The sequence below is a fragment of the Schistocerca serialis genome, chromosome 6 (assembly GCF_023864345.2).
Source record: "Schistocerca serialis cubense isolate TAMUIC-IGC-003099 chromosome 6, iqSchSeri2.2, whole genome shotgun sequence".
NCBI classification, from domain to species: Eukaryota; Metazoa; Arthropoda; class Insecta; order Orthoptera; family Acrididae; genus Schistocerca; species Schistocerca serialis.
Genome location: NC_064643.1, coordinates 684,851,724 through 684,872,968, shown reverse-complemented (window position 1 = coordinate 684,872,968; position 21,245 = coordinate 684,851,724). Strand labels below are relative to the sequence as shown.

Here is a 21,245-nt window from a genome sequence, read left to right as displayed (position 1 = left end):
CTGACATCTTACTGTCACCTTGGGGGGCACCACTATCCAACACCTAATCCTACCAACAGTGTTCCTCCTTGTCCACCCCTCATAGCACCTAAACCCTTCCTAGCTGACCTTCTCAACGTGTCACTTCCCCCAAAACTCCCTACAGCACTGCCAAATCCACAGCTGAAACATACCCGCAACACCGTTGTTAACCTTTCCACCAAAACCCTCAGCTCCGCAGAAGTTTCTGTCCTACCACAATGCCTCTCATCTAGTCCTACATCCGAATTTAACCATGCTGGACTTGTCAGAGACCTACTCCTCTTCTCCCAATCCCTGCAATGGAAACACTTCTTTGCTGCCAATCCCTCCAATCTAATTCCAACACTGAACCCTGCCAGTCTCAGTTTGCATCAACATCCAGCTGAACACAACATGCATGATTTCAATGGCTGCTCCACTGCCGAGCCATGTGGATCCTCCCCTCCATTACAATCTTACCCTAACTGCACAGATGGGAGTTATCCTTACAACACATTCTCTGTTCCTGTGACTACCCTGTCCTTAACCTATAGTAACATACTGTCCCCACACACTCCACCCAACAGTTTCCACCCCCTCTGTCCTATCACCTCCCCCCCCCCCCCTTCTTGTCTCCCACCCTCTTTGTGTGTTGCCCTCTGCCAACAAACCCGCCCCTCTTTCCCCAACCCTCTCCTTCTCCTCTCTGTTATCCCCACCCACCTGCCACCACAACCTCCTGATGCTGCACTTGTTGGCATTATAGCCCCTGGACACTGCACTAGATGGTGCTCCTCCCTCCTCCCACTATTGTGCCATCCACTCCCTCACCCCCTCCAGACTGCTGCTTCCATCCCATGTGATAGCTGCATTCAGGCCCAAGCTGCTGGAGATGGTGGTCATGTGTATGTGCTTGCTTGTGTGTATCAGTGATGTGTTGTTATGAATGATAGCCAGCTCCACTGCTATGTAGATTGTTTATATTTTATATCATAGCAACTGTCTGCAACTAGACATGTCATATTTACAGTAAGAAGTAATCTATATATTGTTTAAAAAGTATAAGAAAAACAAGAATAAGCATTTAATGTGTTTATTTATAGCTGTAAAAAAAATGCTGTAAAACCTTGTGACATCAGTGCACATTTCAAATGCGAAATATTTTGAATGAATTACAGGTGGATCAAACATGATCATTGGATCCTCTTTTATAGACATGCCCCCCCCCCCCTCCCTACATTCCCTCCTTGGGAGCAATGGGGATGGAACATTTGATGGAGGAATGGGTGAAAATGCTGAATTTTAAACTGTAGGTGTTGTGTGTGAAGCAAGAAGAAACTTCACTCATTTACAGTGAATAGAAGCCACACAAAATATGCACATAATTTGTGTATACAATAAGTATTCTACTAATAAAATACTGATGACGAGCCAAAGGCTTTTTATAGGTAGAATTTGAAAAAAAAAAAAAAAAAAAAATGATGTCTTGTGGTAGGTAAAGCAATGTGTGTAAAATAGGGGAAAGTTAAAGGTGACATTGTGATAGGGTGAGGAAACGGTAGGTGATATAAACTGCAGAAGTTGTGGGAGAGAAGTGTGAAAGGAGGCCTGTGGTGACAAACTAACTTAGCCATCCAGATAGTTATAAGAGCTAAACTGGTGTTGGAGAACCAATATTTTTTCTAACAGTTCCTTTGTTACTTACAAATCTTCAAATCGTCTCTCTGTTGCATCTTGAAGTTACAGTGTACTTATCATTATTCGATACAGTTATGACAATATGCTCAAGTATGGCATTGTAGACGCAGGCTGTTTGCAAATTTTGGCGTTTCCTAACACACAAACATCTGAGTATTGCAAACTAGCAATTTTAAAGTGCTAAAAACTCTTTATGCAGCCAGTAATTTCTGAAAGGAAAGTGAAATGGACTTATTTAACCGCTGGACATTTGCTCCTTATTGTAGTAGTCATACATATGAGTAGGTGAAGAGATAAATAAACAAGTAAAAAAGAAGTGTAGAATAGGTAGAGAAACTTGAAATTGTAAAACTTATGGATGTTTCCATTTAGGCTATAGCTACATTGAAATAACTGTACCATTGCTGAGAAGCAACATATGAAACAGGGAAGAATTGTGGATAAATGTAGAAGATCATTTCTTTTAGGTTAGACATCAGGGAAAACCATGATGAAATGTTACATCCAGGGTAGAAGTTTAAGTAGATTTTGTGATTAATCAATTATTACCTTTGTACTGAATGCGCTTGCAATTTAATGACCACTCATTATCCCAAATTCTGGAAAATTGTAATGTTCTTTTTTTGTGAAAGAGTTCTGCCAAATACATTGATTTGGTTCCAATTATAATAAAGGGGAGTGTCAAGTTTTGATAATTAAAATATGAGCACTAAGCATTATCTATATTTTCCTTTCCATAACACTGATAATCAGTAACTTTTTTTATAATATTTTATTCTTAGATTACCTAAAAAAAAAAAAAAACCCCTAATGATGGAAACTTTTTCCCTTTGTGTCTGCATGAACTTGATACAATCATACTAGTCATTTCCGCAAAGTTTACAGTGAAACAGTAATATTTGTTCAACTTCCAGGATACTGTGGTTGCACTGAAGGCTCTGATTGAATACACTACCAGGTCAAGGTTGCGTGATGTATCCTCACTAACAGTAACAGTTGAGGCAACAGCACTTCAAGGAGAACGTAAGACACTGTATGTTCATGAGACCAATATAGCAAACCTTCAAAGAATAGAAGTAAGTAAACATCAACAGTTGTATCTCATACTCTTGAATGATGAGACATCAGCCACACAGATATCATTTTTAAACTGTCATATGTGTTACAGATTCCACATGCTTGGGGAACTGTTAAAGTTCAGGCTAAGGGAGCTGGTTATGCTATACTTCAAATGTCTGTACAGTATAATGTAGATAACCCCAAGTTCCAGATACAGCCACCTGTGAAAGCATTTTCATTAAGAACAAGAGCTGACTTCCATGGCCGAAACCAGTCACATATTACTTACACCAGCTGTCAGAGGTATATTGGTGGTGATAGATAATTATGGGCTATCATACTGCAGTGATTTTTTGTGAGACTAAAAGACTTTTAACTTTTTTCCAGATGGACAAATCTTAATGAGTCTGTTAGGTCAGGCATGGCTGTGTTAGATGTGGCAATACCTACTGGTTATATAATTCAACAACAGAAACTTGATGCATATATTCTTTCAAGACAAGTGCGGAATTTGCATAGAGCACGTTTCTTGGAACAAAAAGTTGTGTTTTACTTTGATTATGTAAGTATTAACAGTTCTCTTTTAATTATTTATTTATTTTTATCTTTAATTTTGTCACCAAGTCTGTTCTTCTATCCAACAAGGGATGGTCAGATATGTCATATTGAAACCTAGTTGCATTCACCACCCCACAAATGGTAGTAACCTTTTGCAGGAATTTAGTGTGTGGAATTATAGCTGCTGATTGGAAAATATAAAGTGCGTTATTTTTCACCTGAATTTTCACACGATGTGACACTGTGCTGTCTTGTCACCTGCTGCATTTGTTTGGAGTACTGAATCTATTAATTGAAAACAATCGAAAGAATACTAAATTTAAGACACATATATATAATACTAAACTTGTTTAGACAACTACAAGTTACATTTGTTCTTTAGCAGTCGTTTCAGATTGGTAAGGAGTACACACACAAATAAAAGATTTCCAACACGTCATCATTTTAATGTGAAATATTGATACAACATTTCATATCATATTTCTTATGCACCAGAAAAGTTTAACTAAATATGACATTTGATATCCGTGTGACCTTCAGAGAAATATTTATGTTTGTACACAAAACTGGACCCCAGCTGGGAATGAATTTGGTGTACATGTACATATTTTGAACAATGCCTTCAAAATTTTATGAGATTCTTAAACCAAAGAAACAAAACTTGATCAGGTACTGACAACAGAAACTTAAAAAAAAGTACTGTTGTAATAATAGATTTGAAATGGCAGTGATCTCTCTTTTATGATATTCTCTAACATTGTGTAAAATGCTTTCACTGGGGAAGAATTGCATATAGCAGTTGAAGTACTTTTTTCATACCATATTTCTTGCTTACAGTAAGTTTGAAACACAGCTTTCATTTATAGGGAAACATCATATCTTGACAGGAAACTGGAAATAAGGCAATTTGAAGTCTTAGAATGGAAGAACAAGGTGGAACATGGAGAAACTGTTTTCTTTCACATTTTTTCAGTGTTTGAGGAGTCTGCCACAGAGTTTTTTGCACAGAAATTTGACCTTTGAAGACATGAGACAAAGTGTTGCCTTTATTTTTTAGGTAATCATACACAGGTGTATGGGGGAACATTCAGGCTTATTACAGGCAGTAAAAGGTATGAACATATAAATGTGCAGATGGATGCTAACTTTCTTTGAACGTACTTGTTTTTTCAAAACCAGAGTTATCTACACTAATAATAAATCAGTAAAACCATCATGTCTATCTGTTTGTCTTTGAGCACATTAATCTCCAAAGCTACAAAATAGATTTTTGTGGGGTTTTCCCTAGTAACTTCATTGTAGCTAGGAGCGCCATAAAGTCTACATGTAATTTAAATTAGATCACAGAAAAAAAGATATTCATATACATATTATAAAAAAGTATGTATGTATGTTACACATCTCCTCCGAAACCACTGGACCGATTTCAACCAAACTTGGTACACATATCCCTGTGGGGGGGGGGGGGGGGGGCAGGAACCACCTAAACCACCTACTTATCAAAGAGGTGAGGATGCCAGTGAAAAAGAAGTATAGACCACAACATGTGAATACCCAGATTTTATTCATCCAGTATTTGAGAATGAGAGCACTTAGTGACAGGCAACAAATTTCACAGATAATTTCAAGCGTTTACAAAACTTTTTCTAACTAACACCCCTGCATATTATGATGAAAGGAAAACAGTTTAGTGCTTACTACCATTTTTGCTGTTCGTGCAGTAAAACTGCCACATCAGACGTGATGTAATGACTGTTACATTTATTGATTTTTTGCTGTTAATTCTGTTCCACAACACATTTAGCAGACAGTATCCACATATGCTAGCTAGTCTACGATATAAATGTAGAATCACAAAAACAGAGGCCTCTTTTGTATTTGTAACAAGAGCCTCAATCACTTGAGCTACAAACACAAATGCGTGTATTTCAGTGATACATATAGGAACGGTAGCATAGGTATTACATAATTTTTCCACATAATATCCATTTACTCCAATGGATTTTGTCAACCGAGGGACAAGTTTTTTAAATACCTGCATTTTAGGTGTCTCCCACCAACTCCTTAAACTATATGAAGATGGTATCTGATCTTTCGGAATTGTCCGAAAAAACAGATACCATCCCCATATAGATAAGGCTTACTGGTCAGTGATCTTCTTCAGTATGGATGCCCTCACATTGCTCAAACTCTTACAGGAATTGGTAGATTGACTGTCGCGAGTAATGAGTATAGTGGGCAGGGACACTACGAATGTGGTTTGTGGACAGTAAGTTGGAAATATGGGTCTCATGTGCCAGAGATAAGTCCCTCAGTCGCACTATCCTCTGTGTCCTCGAAGGCTCAGTCAGATAGTGTTGCCATATAAGTAGGAGATCCTGGGTTCAAGTCCTGGTCGGGGCACACATTTTAAACTGTCCCCGTTGATATTTATCAATGCCTGTAAGCATCTAATAGTCTGGATTTCATTGTAATTTCAACTCCTTGAACTGTTTCTCCACTTCAGTTTTCACTTCCTCATTTCCTGAAAATGCTTTCCACCCACATATTCCTTCAGTTTAGGAAATAAACGACAGACACTGGGTGTGAGATCTGGACTGTGATTGGGTTGGGCTAAAAGATTCTTACGAAATGAGGTCAACAACTCCCGTGTTGCTTGGGTGGAATGCGGCCTAGCATTGTCATGAAGGATGTGGACTCCCTTCATCAGCATTCCATGACATTTGTTTTACATGGCCTTGCAGAGTTCCTTGAGTGCCTCAAAGTATCACACGGAGTTGATTATTTCACCCCTTTTCTGCCTTAGACTTTGCTAGTTGATTGCTGAGTTTTGAATTTTTTTGTTGAAGGAGAATGAGTGTGGTGCCACTGCATTAATTGTCGCTTGTTCTCTGGGGCATGGCGCTAAACCCACATTTCATCTGCCATCACAATGGAGTCAAGTAAAATCTTTTTGTCACCGCAAAATGATAAGGAAACGTTCATGTAGTTTTGACTGTTGGTGTTGTGTGCTACAGTAAGCATCTTCAGAATCCATCGCACACACAGATTGCAATATTCCAGTTGATCACTCACAATTTTATGAACAGTGTTTCGAGAAACGTCAGGACAATGTTTGTCCAGGTCATCAATGGTCACATGGCGATCAGAACGAATATGCTCTTAAGCTTTTGCACCAGTTCATCAGTGACCACAGACAGGCATCCACTTTTTTCTTCTTCATGAATTTCCGTTCTTCCAGAAGTGAAATTCTTTATCAGTTTTGTAACACGTTGCCATGACTGACACGATTTTGCAACAAATCATGCTGGTGCTCATACCCTTGGCATTCAGATACGGTATCTCAGTGCACATTTGGCACTTTCACACTTGGCGGGAAATGAAATGAGAGTGCTTATCCTTAGCCGTCACCATAACAAGAGTTGGAACACTACTAACGGCTGTTACCATTCATTCATTTCAGTGTGTGACACCATACACAACAGTGGTACTCACCGTGAAAAACTCGATTCTCTGGTGGAGCTATGGGCCTTGTAACCTTAGTTTCCAAATGTCGCTTGTACTTACTTTCAACCAATACACTAGCACTTTTTAAGAGTGTTGTGGTCCAGCAGTGGCAAGCAGAAAAACTTTCATAATGTTCCCCATCACCTGCACGGTTAGACCAAAAAAATTGTACAAAGTTTTTTAAGGAAAAAAAATCCACAGAAAACAGAAATAATTAAAAAACTAATGTTTTCCTCCAGTTTTATATCAGCCTTGAAGAAAATTTTATTTTAAATATGGTGTACTTGTCAAAACAAAGTGAGATAAATTGATTTTACATTGATGTTAACTGTGAGTGACATACGGCATTTTGAACCATTCTCTTGTAACAAAATGTATCAACTGATTTTGTGAGATTTATGCGAAAAAATTACCTACCTTAATTTTGCTTTAGCCTTAAATATCTAATTGTTTTGTCTCATCTATCTTCTCTACAATACAGAAAGCATTTCTGGAAGAGAATAATTTATTACTATCTATTGTCTTCTCAGTATAGAGGGCCACTGTAAATGAGCCATTCATTATCAGAGTTCTATATTCTTCAAACTATTATGTGCACAACAAAGATTGATCCATGAATAGGACTACGAATTCCCAAGTTTGCATTTTGCGCTCTACAAATATTCTATGAGTGCTCCTGTGGTCACACATCCAAGTGGTAATCAAGGTTGTTCCATACTTTGTGTAGCAGTTGTTCCATACTTCATATAGCAGCAGCCTGTTAATGGCCATCACAGCAACATTGATGAGTTCTCTGAGCTGTTCCAGTATTCTTGACAGTGTGAGTGTGGCTTCTTAAACATGATGCTTAATGTCCCCCAAAGGAAAAAGTCACAAGGTGTTAGGTCAGGTGACGTGGTGGAGGGATGAGGGGCGAAGGGAATAGAGCCGTATAGTCACCACCATTATGCTTGATCCAGCAATGTGTAAGTTTGTTATTTATGTAGTGACCAACATTGATGCTCCAGTGAGGCGGTAACTGCCACTCCAAAATCTTCCACACAGTTTGCTGCGGCATTCCATATTTGTGGCTTGTGTGGACTGTTGATTTTTTTTGGCTTGCATATGAAACTTTTCCTCACCCTCTCTATGGTTGTATCTGGCACACTTGACAATTGATCAACTGCTACTTTCCTGTTGGCAGAGACGAGTGTCCGCAAATTGTCTATAACAATGTACTGTGCTCTGTTTATATGGTGGTTCTTTTCCATAATTCCTTCTGAATACATGTTGCACTGTTGTAATGAACAAAAATCTCACATATTCCAACACATGAAAATGTTTCTTCCTTTGTTGCTATTTGGTCAAGGCACTGCACTCTCAATGGCAGCTGGTGGGTGCAGTGCAAACTTGGTGAGTTTATGGTTCTGTTCATGCATTAGTCATATTTGCAACATGAACAGTGCAAACTTGGTGAGTTTATGATTCTGTTCATGCATTAGTCATATTTGCAACATGATACTGTGGGAAATATGGATAGTTGAAAATGAATGAATCATTTATACTTGCCCTGTATATAAATTGAAATTACCTGCTCACTCTTGTTGGTATGTTTGGGCTACTCTCAGGAAGTACTATAGGGATTTCGATATTCACGGCAGACTTGCATTAGAGTCGGAAAGTTCTCAGGAGGCACGGTTGTTTTCTGTTCCATATTCAATTGACATTTGAAGTCACATCTTGTGGCAGTGATGGGAGCTGCAAGTTACAGCAGTGCATGCAGCGGCAGGAGCAGGTCCAACAGTGACTGGCCAGCTAATGGCCAGCTGTTACTGCCAATGTCAAGCACGAAGCAGTCGTTGTGGCGCAGCTCACATTATTAGTGGGTTGTCGATGGGCATACTGCTGATGCCTTTAAGACTGCCAATGCCTTCAGGTGTTGCAGTATGCCTGCAAGTGGCATGTGGTGCTTAATTTTTAAATTTGTTTGAAAGTGATGGCATTCAGTTACCAACATTGTTCTCTTGATTTTTTATCATAACTTTATGCAGTGCCCCATAAACAAATTAGTGCTACACCAGATAAGTTGTCCGGCCGTAGATTCTTCGTGCTTGCTACCTGTGCAGAGTCAGGGTGTGTCATTAGTAGAATATAAATTTAAGCGTTGAGAAATCTGTTTGTGAAGCTATTTATTTATACAGCGAGGTCTTGTGCGGAGATGAAACGTGGATGATGCGTGGTTCAAAGAAGAAGATAATAGAAGCTTTCGGACCGAGGTGCTGCAGAAGAATGATGAAGGGTAGGTGGGTAGAACAAATAAGTAATGGGGAGGTACTGAATCAGATTGGGGGAAAGAAGAAATTTATGGCAGTACTTGACTGAAAGAAGGGATCAGTTAGTTGGTCACATCCTCAGACATCAAGGAATGGTCAGTTTGGTAATGGGAGGAAGTTGAGAGGGGGATTGTTGAGGGATACCGGGGCTTGGATAACGAAAAGAGGTTCAAGTTGATGTAGACTGCAGTAGAGATGCGGAGGCTTGCACAGACTAGCATGCACAGCAACATCAGTCCAGTCTTTTGACTGAAGGCCATATCAAGGCCAGATTGTTTTCATTTGAATAATGTTGCCCAGTTTTGACCCTAAAAGTAGGACCACTTTGTTTACATAGCAGACCTATTTGTGGAGCAAAACTGACATCTCACACTTCCAATGATAGCCCCATGATGCTCCCCAGCATTTAGATATGAGGCAAAGATGTGTTTCAATGTGTAGGATCACCAAAATATGATAAAGATACCACGTAGATTTTACTCCTCTTTCTGCAACTAGAAAGAGGGGGTATAGCATAGCTAAGAAGGTGCTTGGATGCAGATTGTAACAAATATTATAAATTAAGAGGCGGTGGTTCACCATACTGAGCTAGGGGTGATGTTTCTATGGAGTCCCTTACAGATGGTGCAGTTAATACTTAATGAAAGACTTTAGGTTATTCTAACATTTGTATAGAGTCATCAAGGTGTTACTGGTAGAATGGACTGCTACCTTAAATAGTGTTCCATCTGCATCTGAATGTGACTCAGTGAATGAAGCTAATATAAATTACAATCCAACTGCCAAGAAGATACTGATTAACTTATGGAAACTTTGTATGATAGATAGTTTCGACATAAATAGCTGTTTAGTTTGATGACTGATATTTATTCACTGTTGCATGAAACACAATTGTAAAGAGAGTAAATAATAACCATGCCAACCAAGCAATGATTCCTTTATAATCAGTGGTAACTTCGGTCAATCATTGTGGCGAAGTAAATCAATCGATGCCACCAAATCAGCTCCCCCCCTCCCACCCTTTTTTGTTTTTGACACTGGGTCATGGGGGACTTGCACTTAACTTGTCTCCCAGTTCTTGTGAAGTCGGGTGGTGCAGGCTTTGGGTGTTCCTGTTCTGCGAGTGTTGCTTTGGTGTCCTCTACGTTGGAGTGCAGTGACGAGGGCTGACCAAGGAGTGCACCCTCCTAGGTGTACACGCCAATTTGGGAATTGTGGCTTCATCTGGAGACTTTCCTTCAGGATCCAAAGTAAGGTTAAATGAGCTGTGGATGCACTGCATCATTCCTGTGCACAAACACCTGCTAGTCTTCATGTTTGACAGGGTTGGTAGACTCAGTGTTCCCTCATTCTGAGTTGTTGCATGAACTGTGTACATACCTCTGGAACAACTGGTGTGATTATTCTCCTGGAATCTGCAGCTGCTCACCATAGACTAATGGTGCAGGGAGCATTGTGCTTCTTCTTTCACTATCATTCTCAATCTGAGTGTGCTTTCGATCACAACGAGGGGTTACACATTAGAGCAGTTTTGAGCTTGTGGTGGAACCACTTACACCATCCCTTTGACTGGCAGGGTGATAGCCTGTAGCGTGCGTGTGGTTGCAGCCACACAGTAGGAAAAGTTTTCGGAAAAGTTGGGTTTGAAATTGCTCCTCACAGTCTGTGGTTATATTTCCTGAAAAGCCAAACCTGAAGAACCACATGTGCACCAACGCTCACAACCATCTCTGCAGACACATCCTGGGTTGTGGCAACATCTTGTCACCTGGTGAAACGATTGATGATCATGAGTGAATAATGATGTCCCAAAGATTGTGGCAATGGGCCATCAATGTCCACACATACCGTAAAATCATGCTGATGGCATTGTAAAGTGAGAGAGAGGCACGAAAATGTGGTTGCCGATCTTATTATGATGATGTAACAGGTGTGCACGTGCCTGTGTGCGACAGTCTTTTTATGCTCTGGGACACACACGCCATTGTTGGAAACTAACTTGGCTGCTGTGGCTCAGATTCCTGGGTGAGCCAGGTCATGCAGTGCATTGAAAACCGATGGTGGTGATGTCCTGGTATGTAGGGTCACTGCCTCCCATTTACTGCATCACACCAAATTCTGCCTGACAAATTTGGAGCTGACACACATCTGAGCTGCAACTCTGTTCACTGCTCCTGTATAAGATGGCATAAGAGAGAATCTCACTGTCATTTAGATGCCATCTCTGTCCAATGAATTGAGTTTAAACTGCTACAGTTCCAAGATGGTCAGTCTGGGACCAAGTTGTCTTTCCCCGCTTTGTGAAACACGTCAGGTGGGAATTGTGTGATATACACATACTTGACATGCCTGCACATCACGGTGGGCTGAGGTCTGTGTCTTGCTAAAAGGTTTCTGGTATCAGGTAGTGATCTGTAAAAATTGTGAAATGTCTCCCTTTGACATAGGGCTGGAAATGCTTGATGGCTAAGTAAATAACAAGCAATTCATGGTCGAAATCACTCCAGTTTTGGTGCTGCTGCATTAAGTTCTTAGAAAAGACAGAGTGGCCGTCATTTGCCATACATTTTTTGTTGCAGAGCTGAATCTACTGCTGTTGGGCTCGCATTGATCATAAGTGCCAAAGGGGAGCTCAGTCTTGGGTGTTCCTACAATGTTACCTGTGACAGATGTTTCTTAAGGTTGTGGTAAGCTGCCTTGCCCTCAGGACTTCATGATTGCCTGTAGTATACAGGGTGTTCATAAAATCCAGGAACACTTTCAATTATTTATTGCACAAGAACTAAACATCGTACAGATGTCATACATATTGCATTTTGAACAGAAACTCTAAAAGCTTTTTTACAAGCATTCAATATGTGACCCAGCGGACATCAATATGGTAATTGAATTCTTGTCATACCCATCCCAGCATGGCATTGTCGACTGTGGCAGTCGCTTCCCATATTCTCTCCCGGAGCTCTGCTACATCACATGGTAGAGGTGGTACATACACCTGTCCCCACAGAAAAAAGTCCCACTGAGTGAGATCTGGTGCACCGGGAGGCCAGTTCATGAAACAGCTGTCTCCTTCTGTAGCATGGCCTATCCATCAATGCAGCAGTTCCTTGTTCAGGTACCCACGAACTTCACGATGAAAATGGGGTGGAGCTCCATCCTGCTGAAAGATGAATGGAGAGTTCAATTGCATCTTAGGCATCAGCCATTGCTGCAACATGGACAAGTAGGAATATCCAGTGACAGTGCTCCCAGCGAAGAAGAATGGCCTGTACAGTTTTCAACATAAGGCACAAAAAACATTTACCTTTGGGGAATTGCACTTAAATTCAATGCATTCGTGAGGATGCTTTATACCCCAGATTTGACAATTTTGCCTGTTCACTTTCCCATTAGTGTGAAAAGTGGCTTGGTCCCTAAAAATTAAATGATCAACAATGCCATCCCCATCCTCATTCCATTGTTGCAACTTTGAACAAAACTCAAAACACTTGTCTTTGTCGTCGCCATTGAGCTTCTGCACTAACTCCAATTTAACTTGTTTCATAGACAACTTCTGTCCCAGGATTTTGCACACTGTCATTGGTGCCATTTAGAGTTCACGGGATGCACGACACACCGGTTTCTTTGGACTCCTTATGAATGTCTCTCATAGGCGCTCCACATTCACTTCACTCACACTGGGACATCCGCTTCTCTTTGCCAGGCACAAGCAACCCATCATAACAGATTTGTTGTGCCAGTGGTAAATGGCCTTCCTTGTTGATGGTCTCTTACTGTACTTTGTTCTAAAGTTTTGTTAAACAGCTGTAGCACACATGTTTTTGTTGAACAACACCACACAGAAAGCTTGTTCCGCACCTGAACTCGCCATGTTTGCAACTAGCGCTGACTATCAGCAAATTACCAAACTACGCTGTATCGGTATACATGAAATGGGGTTCTCTTCAAAATGACATATGTATGATATCTGCACAATGTTTGGTTCTTGTGCAGTAAATAATTTAAAGTGTTCGCTGGCCATGGTGGCCGAGCGGTTATAGGCACTACAGTCTGGAACTGCGCGACCGCTGTGGTCACAGGTTCGAATCCTGCCTCGGGCATGGATGTGTGTGATGTCCTGAGGTTAGTTAGGTTTAAGTAGTTCTAAGTTCTAGGGGACTGATGACCTCAGAAGTTAAGTCCCATAGTGCTCAGAGCCATTTGAACCATTTTGAAAGTGTTCCCGGACTTAATGCACACCCTGTATTTGCGTGAGAATAGTGCTGTGATTGGTTACTGGGCAGCACATAGTTTGAGCAAGTGGCATCAATTATAACTCAGCACAGTGATGTTTGACATGCTGCTCTGTTTAAATAGAGAATGCTGAAATGTCATCTGTATAACATGTAGTGTTTCTGGGTCCATATGGCATAAAACTGTGCTGAAACAATCCTAGTGGTGTAATCACTGCTGCTTATTTGATGTGGGGTGGACTCATGAGAATTTGGAAAAATGGCTTGGTGCAGTCTGCAACACTGAATATTTTGGTGTTGCAAATAGTATTGGTAAAATCAGCCACTTTGGACATGGGGTGCCCTGTAGCCTCCACATACTCTCCGTGATACTTTTTACGTGTCATATCAATTGGAGGGGTCCAAGGACTATCAGACCTGGTTGCAACACTCACTTTCAGAACTTAGTCGAACTGTATTTACGCTACTAGGCACTCTCTTTAGGCACGGGAAGTGATGAGGTGACCCGGTGTTATGGGGACATAATGTGGAGTAGTGTGTGTGTGTGTGTGTGTGTGTGTGTGTGTGTGTGTGTGTGTGTGTGTGTAAATGTTTGCTGGTGTCACTGCTGTGTTTAGTGAGTAGTGGAAAGTCCACAAGCTGGTTACAAAAAGTACTTCCTCAGATAGTGTTGTGGTGTTGCCTGCAGTATACAAATTGTTAGGACTCACAGAGTTGTTCTTGCATGATGTGAATGTGTGCGCTATGTTACTGCTGGTATGAAATTGAATGATAATATCCCCCGTGCAGATGATGTGGTAGAGGGAACAGACACTTTCATGTGAGAAGCTGTAGGCACTACATTTGACCTGATGTGGAAGTTAGTATCTTCTCTGTGGGTATTGGTACCAATCAACGATTTAGCAGGTTGGGCATGAGTCGAAAGTTACATAGGAAGTCTGCACCGATTATACTGTAAGCTGAGAATCCATGTGGCAACATTAACTGTTTTCAGTGTAGTTAGGGATTGTTGAATTGTTGGCCACAGCAAGCACATATTGTGTTGTTACAGTTAGTGTGTTACTGGTCCTTTGTAGATAGACACTACAATTGCTCTGTCATGTCTTGTGGGGCAGCATTGTTTCTTTTTTTCTAGCTGTTACTTTGTAGTTGTTTTCAGTATGTTGCTAATTTGCATGTTGAGTGTTGTTACTTGTGCGGAAATTTCACCTTAGCTGTTAGCGATGGCGTCTGCATTTTTTGCTATGGCTTGCAACAGCAAGTCTGGTTGTGACATGACAGCACGAAAGTTAGCTGGAATTTTGCAAAGTCATAGCACACACAAAGATTTATCAGGCAGAAGTTCAGGGCCCACTGATTAACGTAAGTACTTGACGACTTGTGATGGAGACTTGTCACCTGTCTTATTATCTGTGACAATTTCTTGTAATCGATGTTATGGCGACAATGTGTAATGCTGTATAAGAGCTTTCTTTATTGCAGTGTAAATTCAGTATTTCAGTGTTTCTCTGGTTTCTTATATCGCTTCTGGGTCCAGATGCGAAACCACTATATTAAAATTACCAGTGTTATGTGACACACTGCGGCGATGAAATACACATTCAGCCTGCATGAACTGGAGTTGTGGTTGTTTTGGTGAGAATGTGGGATGCTTAACGTCTCTGTTTTGATTGTATAGACACACATTGTGTGGTTTTTCATCTGTTGTTACATTTTGCAGCAAATTAATAGTTGTAGGAGGTGATCAACTGTGCTTAGCTGCATGTTACTTAGTATGTAAATAGTAGCATAGCAAGGGGCTCTCCTTAGTAATTTCCTGTTGTGACATTTGACATGTGACACTATTCAGACCTATTCTGGCAGCCTTGTTCAATGCTTGCAGGAGCAGTCTTAGGTGTCCACTTTAGGAGTATGAACCTACTCCACAAAAAAGTATCAGAAATGATTGTTAGGTACTGTTAATGACAGGAATTAACTACAGAACTCAGTTAAAAGTCTGATTGATATTATTTCTCTGTGAAGGTATATGTGTGCAGTTACAAAATTGCTGAAAACTATTTCCTTACAAATTTGCTCAGAAATATCTGCACAGTAGCCAATATACTTTTATTTTATTTATTTATTTTTGTATGCAGTTTGATTGACTGTTGTGTGGTATTGAATAAGTTGTTAACTAGATTTCTTTATAAAAATTGCGATAGCTCCTCTTTGGATGATTAATTCATAAGAATTGTTATGTAAATTTTAGTAATGACAGCTGACTATATACTCTATCCTGCATCAGAAATTGCTGTCTCACTAATTTTGCCATCAGTATGTTGAAATTTATTTACAGTAGTGTTAGCTGCCACCAAGTTCTCAGATCCTTCCACATTTGGTAGCTTCCAAAATAGACTATGTTTGAAATGATTCCATAACTGTACTTCATGATTTATTCTCATTTGATTTGTGCAGTTTCAGCCATCAGCCATTTTGAAATACACTAGATGTCAATTATGAATATGGAATCAACCATGATTGCAAATATTGCCAAATTTTAAATATATGAACTATTTTGCTCTCAAAAGTGCAGGCTCAGGTCATGGATTTATATACAAAACAGTGTAGGAAGGCCTGAACTGTACAATTGTACTGAGAATAAACCAAGAAGGTGAGAGTTGCAGGCAGTTATGAAGTTGTTTAAAAAGTTTCTTTCAACTGCAGACCTATGTTTGAAAAAATTTCAGGTGATCCTATTCACAATTAGTGTAATACCCACTGTTCTGCTATGGTGGGCACAAGTTCTTCATGCTCAAAAGTGAATGGTGAATTGGGCAGTGCAGGGGGGCATTTTTGTGTTTGTATCAAATGTGCTGCACACAGTAAACAGCCTGTTTATAGATGACGTTTTCTGTGGAAAACCGCATAATAAAAAACCAAGCTGTACTTACCAAAGTTACGAGTAGCAGCACACACTGGCGCTCGGAGGCAGCTCGAAGAGACCATCCACACTGAGGGTTGCCTCAGAAAGCCATAGGGCACACAATGTTCAGAAGTGCACAACAAGCCAAGATTTCTGTTGCAAAAATAGTTTTGGAAGGAACTGGTACTACTAACATATCATAATATGAAATAAACTGACTTCATGTTGTAACAGTATTATGAAAAGGATAGTTGCAACTCACCGTATACCGGAGATGCTGAGTCGCAGAGATGCACATCATAAAAACTATCAGAAAGTGAGCTTTCGGCCAGCAAGGCCTTTGTCGGAAAAAAGACTACATACACAGACACTCCCACACAAACTCAGTCTTGCCTCAGCAGCCAGATACTGTTGCCATATGTGTGCGAGTTGCAGTTGTGTGTGTGTGTGTGTGTGTGTGTGTGTGTGTGTGTGTGTGTGTGTGTGTGTGCGTGTGCGTGTGCGTGTGTATTGTCTATTTCCGAAGAAGGCGTTGCTGGCCGAAAGCTCGCTTTCTGACAGCTTTTTGTTGTGCCTATCTGAGACTCAGCATCTCTGCTATGTGGTGAGTAGCAAACTATCCTTCTCATAGTACTGTTACATTCTACCCTGGATTTTCTGTTTTTTGATTTTGCCTGACTTCATTTTGATTACAAATACTTCCAGTAAGCAGAAGAAATGTGTCATGAAAACTGTAAAGATGATATCTGAGTGGAGGTGTGACGGTGCGTTGAATGTAAATCACAGGGAGCCACGGTTGCTGACCTTAATTATAAAGTTGTCTGTGACCTAGAAACACGTTGGCCGCATCTTGTGCCATTAATGTACTGATATGAGATGCTCTGATGCAGGACTCCTGATGTGTAGAAAGTATAAGAACAATACATTATTGATGACTTGACAGCTCTTTACTGTAGTTCCCAAGTGGTTGAGTAGTAAGATTATTAATATTGTACTTCGAAGGAAATATCACAAGAAATTATTGAAATAACTGTGAAGAAATTAATCATTAGATGTTTACTTTCTGTTTTCATGTGTGGAAAAGATTCCGAGTAATAATCAAATGGGGTAGTTGTATGGAATAACATAATCTTATTTAGAGAGATCAAAGTGGCTGTGAAATTGTCGGTAATTGAAACTAACTTATTTAAGTACAGTTTCAATACTAGTTTCTGACCCTAACGGAATATTATGTTATGATCAATGATTTCTACTAATTAGTTCTGGGATAACATACGTTTATTCCTTAGTTAGAAAACTATTAAACATTATGCTCATAATAGAATTAAAGTGTGACGTGAAAATGAAGTGTTCAGTTTTATCCAAACAAATTGAAAAATTGATATAAAAACCATACAAAAAGAGTACTGAGATGCTGCACAGATAATTTAAAGAAGGCTTTTCCTTTCCCATCTTTATGAATTTTGGTTTTACTGGTTGCATTTTTTATCTTCAATTGAAGTGTTAGGATATGTGTTTGGTAACTCTAATACTTTCTGTTTTGCCATTTAACTGTCTCTTCTCATATGAAATTTGTATTTCAGTTGGATCACACAGATACTTGCATCAATTTCACAATAGAGCGATGGTATCCGGTGGCAAATATGTCTCGTTACCTTCCGATAAGGGTTTACGACTATTATGCTCCAGGTAAGATCACCTCAGTTAAGCTTTTGAGTCTACCATAGGTGCAACAGTAGCTCTCAAGTCATTTATCATTCTACACTTCAACCATTCCAATCATTTTGTAAGATATGATAACTGTGTGAGAGATAAGATATGGTATTGGCTTCTTACAATAATGTTGGTAGTAAATACAAATGATGATGTAACACTCTGTACTTTTATTGTTGCAGAACGCTTCAATGAGACAGTATTTGACTCACTACAGACATATTTGCTAAACATTTGTGAAGTTTGTGGAAGCAGCCAGTGTCCTTACTGCCCTATCTACAATCTGGCGACAACTATATCAGTGTCATTTACGGTCCTCATTTTCACAAGCAGCATCATTCTACTGAGGCATGTGTATTCCTTTTCTCATCTGTAACAAAGAGACAGCCTGTAAAGGCAGAAAGAAACACAATTGGCAGGATGCAGAAACATTTGAAATTTGCATTTAGGAATTGTGAGGTGTCACAGTGCTACAGCAATGACAGTTTTTTTAAACAGATATCTTCCATTGGGTGTAGGAGCAGCAAGCTAAAGGAGAGAATTTTGTATTGGAGACCAAAGTTGTTGAACTGATGTATTTCTCAGGTGATGTACACATATAAGACTATGTGGTGATGGTAGCTTTGATGTAAAGAGCTATTATTAATTGTTTGGAGTCATGATTGGACATCAGGAGAATTTAAAAGTATTAGAAAGTTTCAGTGTAAGCAGCATATTGAATACACTTACCTGAAGCTTCATTTTTCTCATGAATGAACCACTGTAATGCCCAACGTGGATTTTATTTTCTCCTGTGATCCAGATTTGATTTATGATATTGTGGGTACAAATGGATGATAAAACCTTCTATAAACTTCTGTTATATGTAAAAATACATGGTTTGAACTTAAAATTGTAACACATTTAAGTTTCAAATTGTAATACATTTAACATGCTTCAAAATAGCTTTCATGATATGACTGGTGGATGTTTGTGATATAAATTGTGCTGATGGTGTGCACTGCACATTATTGAAGGGAGGGGGGGGGGGGGGGAGTTATGAGTGTGAAGATGCGAGGTACAGTTTTTGTAACAAACTAACTGTATTTAACTGATGCTTCTTTGGTTTGAACAGTACACGCAAGAGTACACTGTGTTCGTGCTCTTTGCTCTCTTCACGTACAAGTTGGGTATCACATTTAAGGTTCAGCACACTATTTAAAGGTCTCTCCAGTGACGTATGGGAATAAAGTCCAGAATACCTCTTTGATTCAGTTATGCAGTCATTTATTCATCTTACAAAGCTTTTTCAGCTATTTATCCATGTTTATACTACACTAATTGCATAACTTCTGTGAAGAAAATCTGTGTTGTCAGCAGAGTGAAACTATACTAAGTTGTATGTGACAGAGTTGTTTTATATCTCATAGTATATTACCAGTTGGCACATCAGTGGAAATTTTATTTTTTTGATAGAGAAATTTTGTGATTTCACATAGATGTCTCAAGCAACTAAGAAATGAAGACCACAGAAATATGAAATGTTAATCGCGGTTATCATATATCTTAGTGTCAGTGTTTCTGAGAATTATATGCTAAGACTTATTGGCATGTGCATTTGTATGCCATTTGTGTGTGTGCTTCTGTGGCTTCAGAAACTTGTAACAACTAAGTTTATTCTTTTTATTTGTAAACAACTACTTCACACTGAACATACAAATTTAGGTTGCTTAAGTAGGAGCTGCATTACATGTTTCAGTTTCGGAAAATAGACAGTACTGTGTCCACTGTAATATGTAGTGCACAGTTAACACAAACTTTTGACTGCCAGAAAAGACATGACATTTCATGCATGTGTTGACATGTAATAGAGAAGTGAGGGTTGGAAGAGGTGAGCTTAATGAGGACAGGCAGCCACTGACCTACAGATTGAAAATGGGCGGTTCATAGACACACATTAACATTTAATATTAGTTGACTTTCAAAATTTTGTTCTTATGTAAAAAATTATCCATATTTCATGCGTATGTAATAGTGTGCCTGCCCTAACTTTATTTAAATGGGTTTTCCATCATGGAATTTCAATTAATATCATAAAAGTGTGTAAGGAATAACCCTTACATTGTGCACATACAAAAATGAGAAGTTTAACTGAAAATGAGAAATTTAATTGTAAATGAGAAATTTAATTGAAAATTAGAAATTTTTGATATTAGAGAAAGTTATGTGACAAAAAGTCTAGGTGATAGAACATGTTTTGATACTTTTTTGCTTTTAATAGCATCACGTAATTGCAAAATCACTCCCCCCCCCCCAAAAAAAAAAAAATTCTTCTCTCTCTCGGTCTCTATTTCACTGTCTTTCTGTCCTCTCTTGTGCCCATGCTTGCTACACACACACACACACACACACACACACACACACACACACACACACATATTTTAGCACATCATTCGATATTTATTGGGAAAACATTATCTATTCCTTTAAAACAATTAACAGTGTAAAACAGATGCTTTAAAATAACTGAATGTGGTACAAGTCGGGAGGTAATGTAGGGACCAAATCAGAAGAAATTTCTCTTGCATTATTTAAATCAAATGTAAGGACTTGGTAGTTCCTCTTAACCTCTCGCTTTTAGAGCATATATAGCTCTAATTTAGTCTCTCACATACCGTCCATAACTCAATGACTGTGTCATTGATTTTTATTATTTTTAGTTTTTTTTGTTTATTATTGTAGAGTAGGAAATTTTAAAAAAAATCTTCCAGATTTTATGAATGTTTACATGTGAATGGAATTATACAATTGTATAAAGCCAATATGTGAAGATAAAAGAGATGAGTTAAAAGTTTGTATTGTAAATATTTCATTAGTGTATTAAAATTCATGTAAATTCAAGAAGCTAAATATAACTCTGTGATTCTTTGAATTTTGCTCAGAATGTTGTTGACAAGGGTGAAAAAAACGCACTAATAGAACCTTTATTTAAACGTGTGGATTTTGTAGCGTGATTTTTTTTTTTTTCTTCATGTCAGCAGTGTTCTCTTCAGAAAATGTAACTTATATGGTATTATGTGTTGAAATGAGAATAAATATTTTTTGTAATAACTAATAAAGTATTAACATTTCTTATCATGTGCCAGAGTACTCACTGCGTTTACCCTAAGCAACTGGTTTACAAAACTGTGTGCTGGACCAGTCCTGTTCCATTTGTGCCATCCAAGCATTCTTCACAGTCAACTGTCTATTTCTTGTCAATTTGTTGTATGCTCTTAACATTGT

At 39.0% G+C, this 21,245-nt stretch overlaps 1 protein-coding gene across 2 annotated transcripts in view; it reads left to right on the top strand.

Moving 5' to 3' along the window:
- LOC126483609 (CD109 antigen) overlaps positions 1–20,401 on the top strand; it is an 847,818-nt gene extending 827,417 nt beyond the window's left edge. For both annotated transcript variants that reach the window (XM_050106646.1, XM_050106647.1), the window contains 5 exons: positions 2,613–2,774; positions 2,867–3,060; positions 3,145–3,319; positions 17,852–17,957; positions 18,164–20,401. In XM_050106646.1, coding sequence (XP_049962603.1) covers positions 2,613–2,774; positions 2,867–3,060; positions 3,145–3,319; positions 17,852–17,957; positions 18,164–18,357 — 831 coding nt within the window. In that variant the 3' untranslated portion in view covers positions 18,358–20,401. The remainder of the gene's footprint in view (positions 1–2,612; positions 2,775–2,866; positions 3,061–3,144; positions 3,320–17,851; positions 17,958–18,163) is intronic.
- The last annotated feature ends 844 nt before the right edge of the window (positions 20,402–21,245 follow it).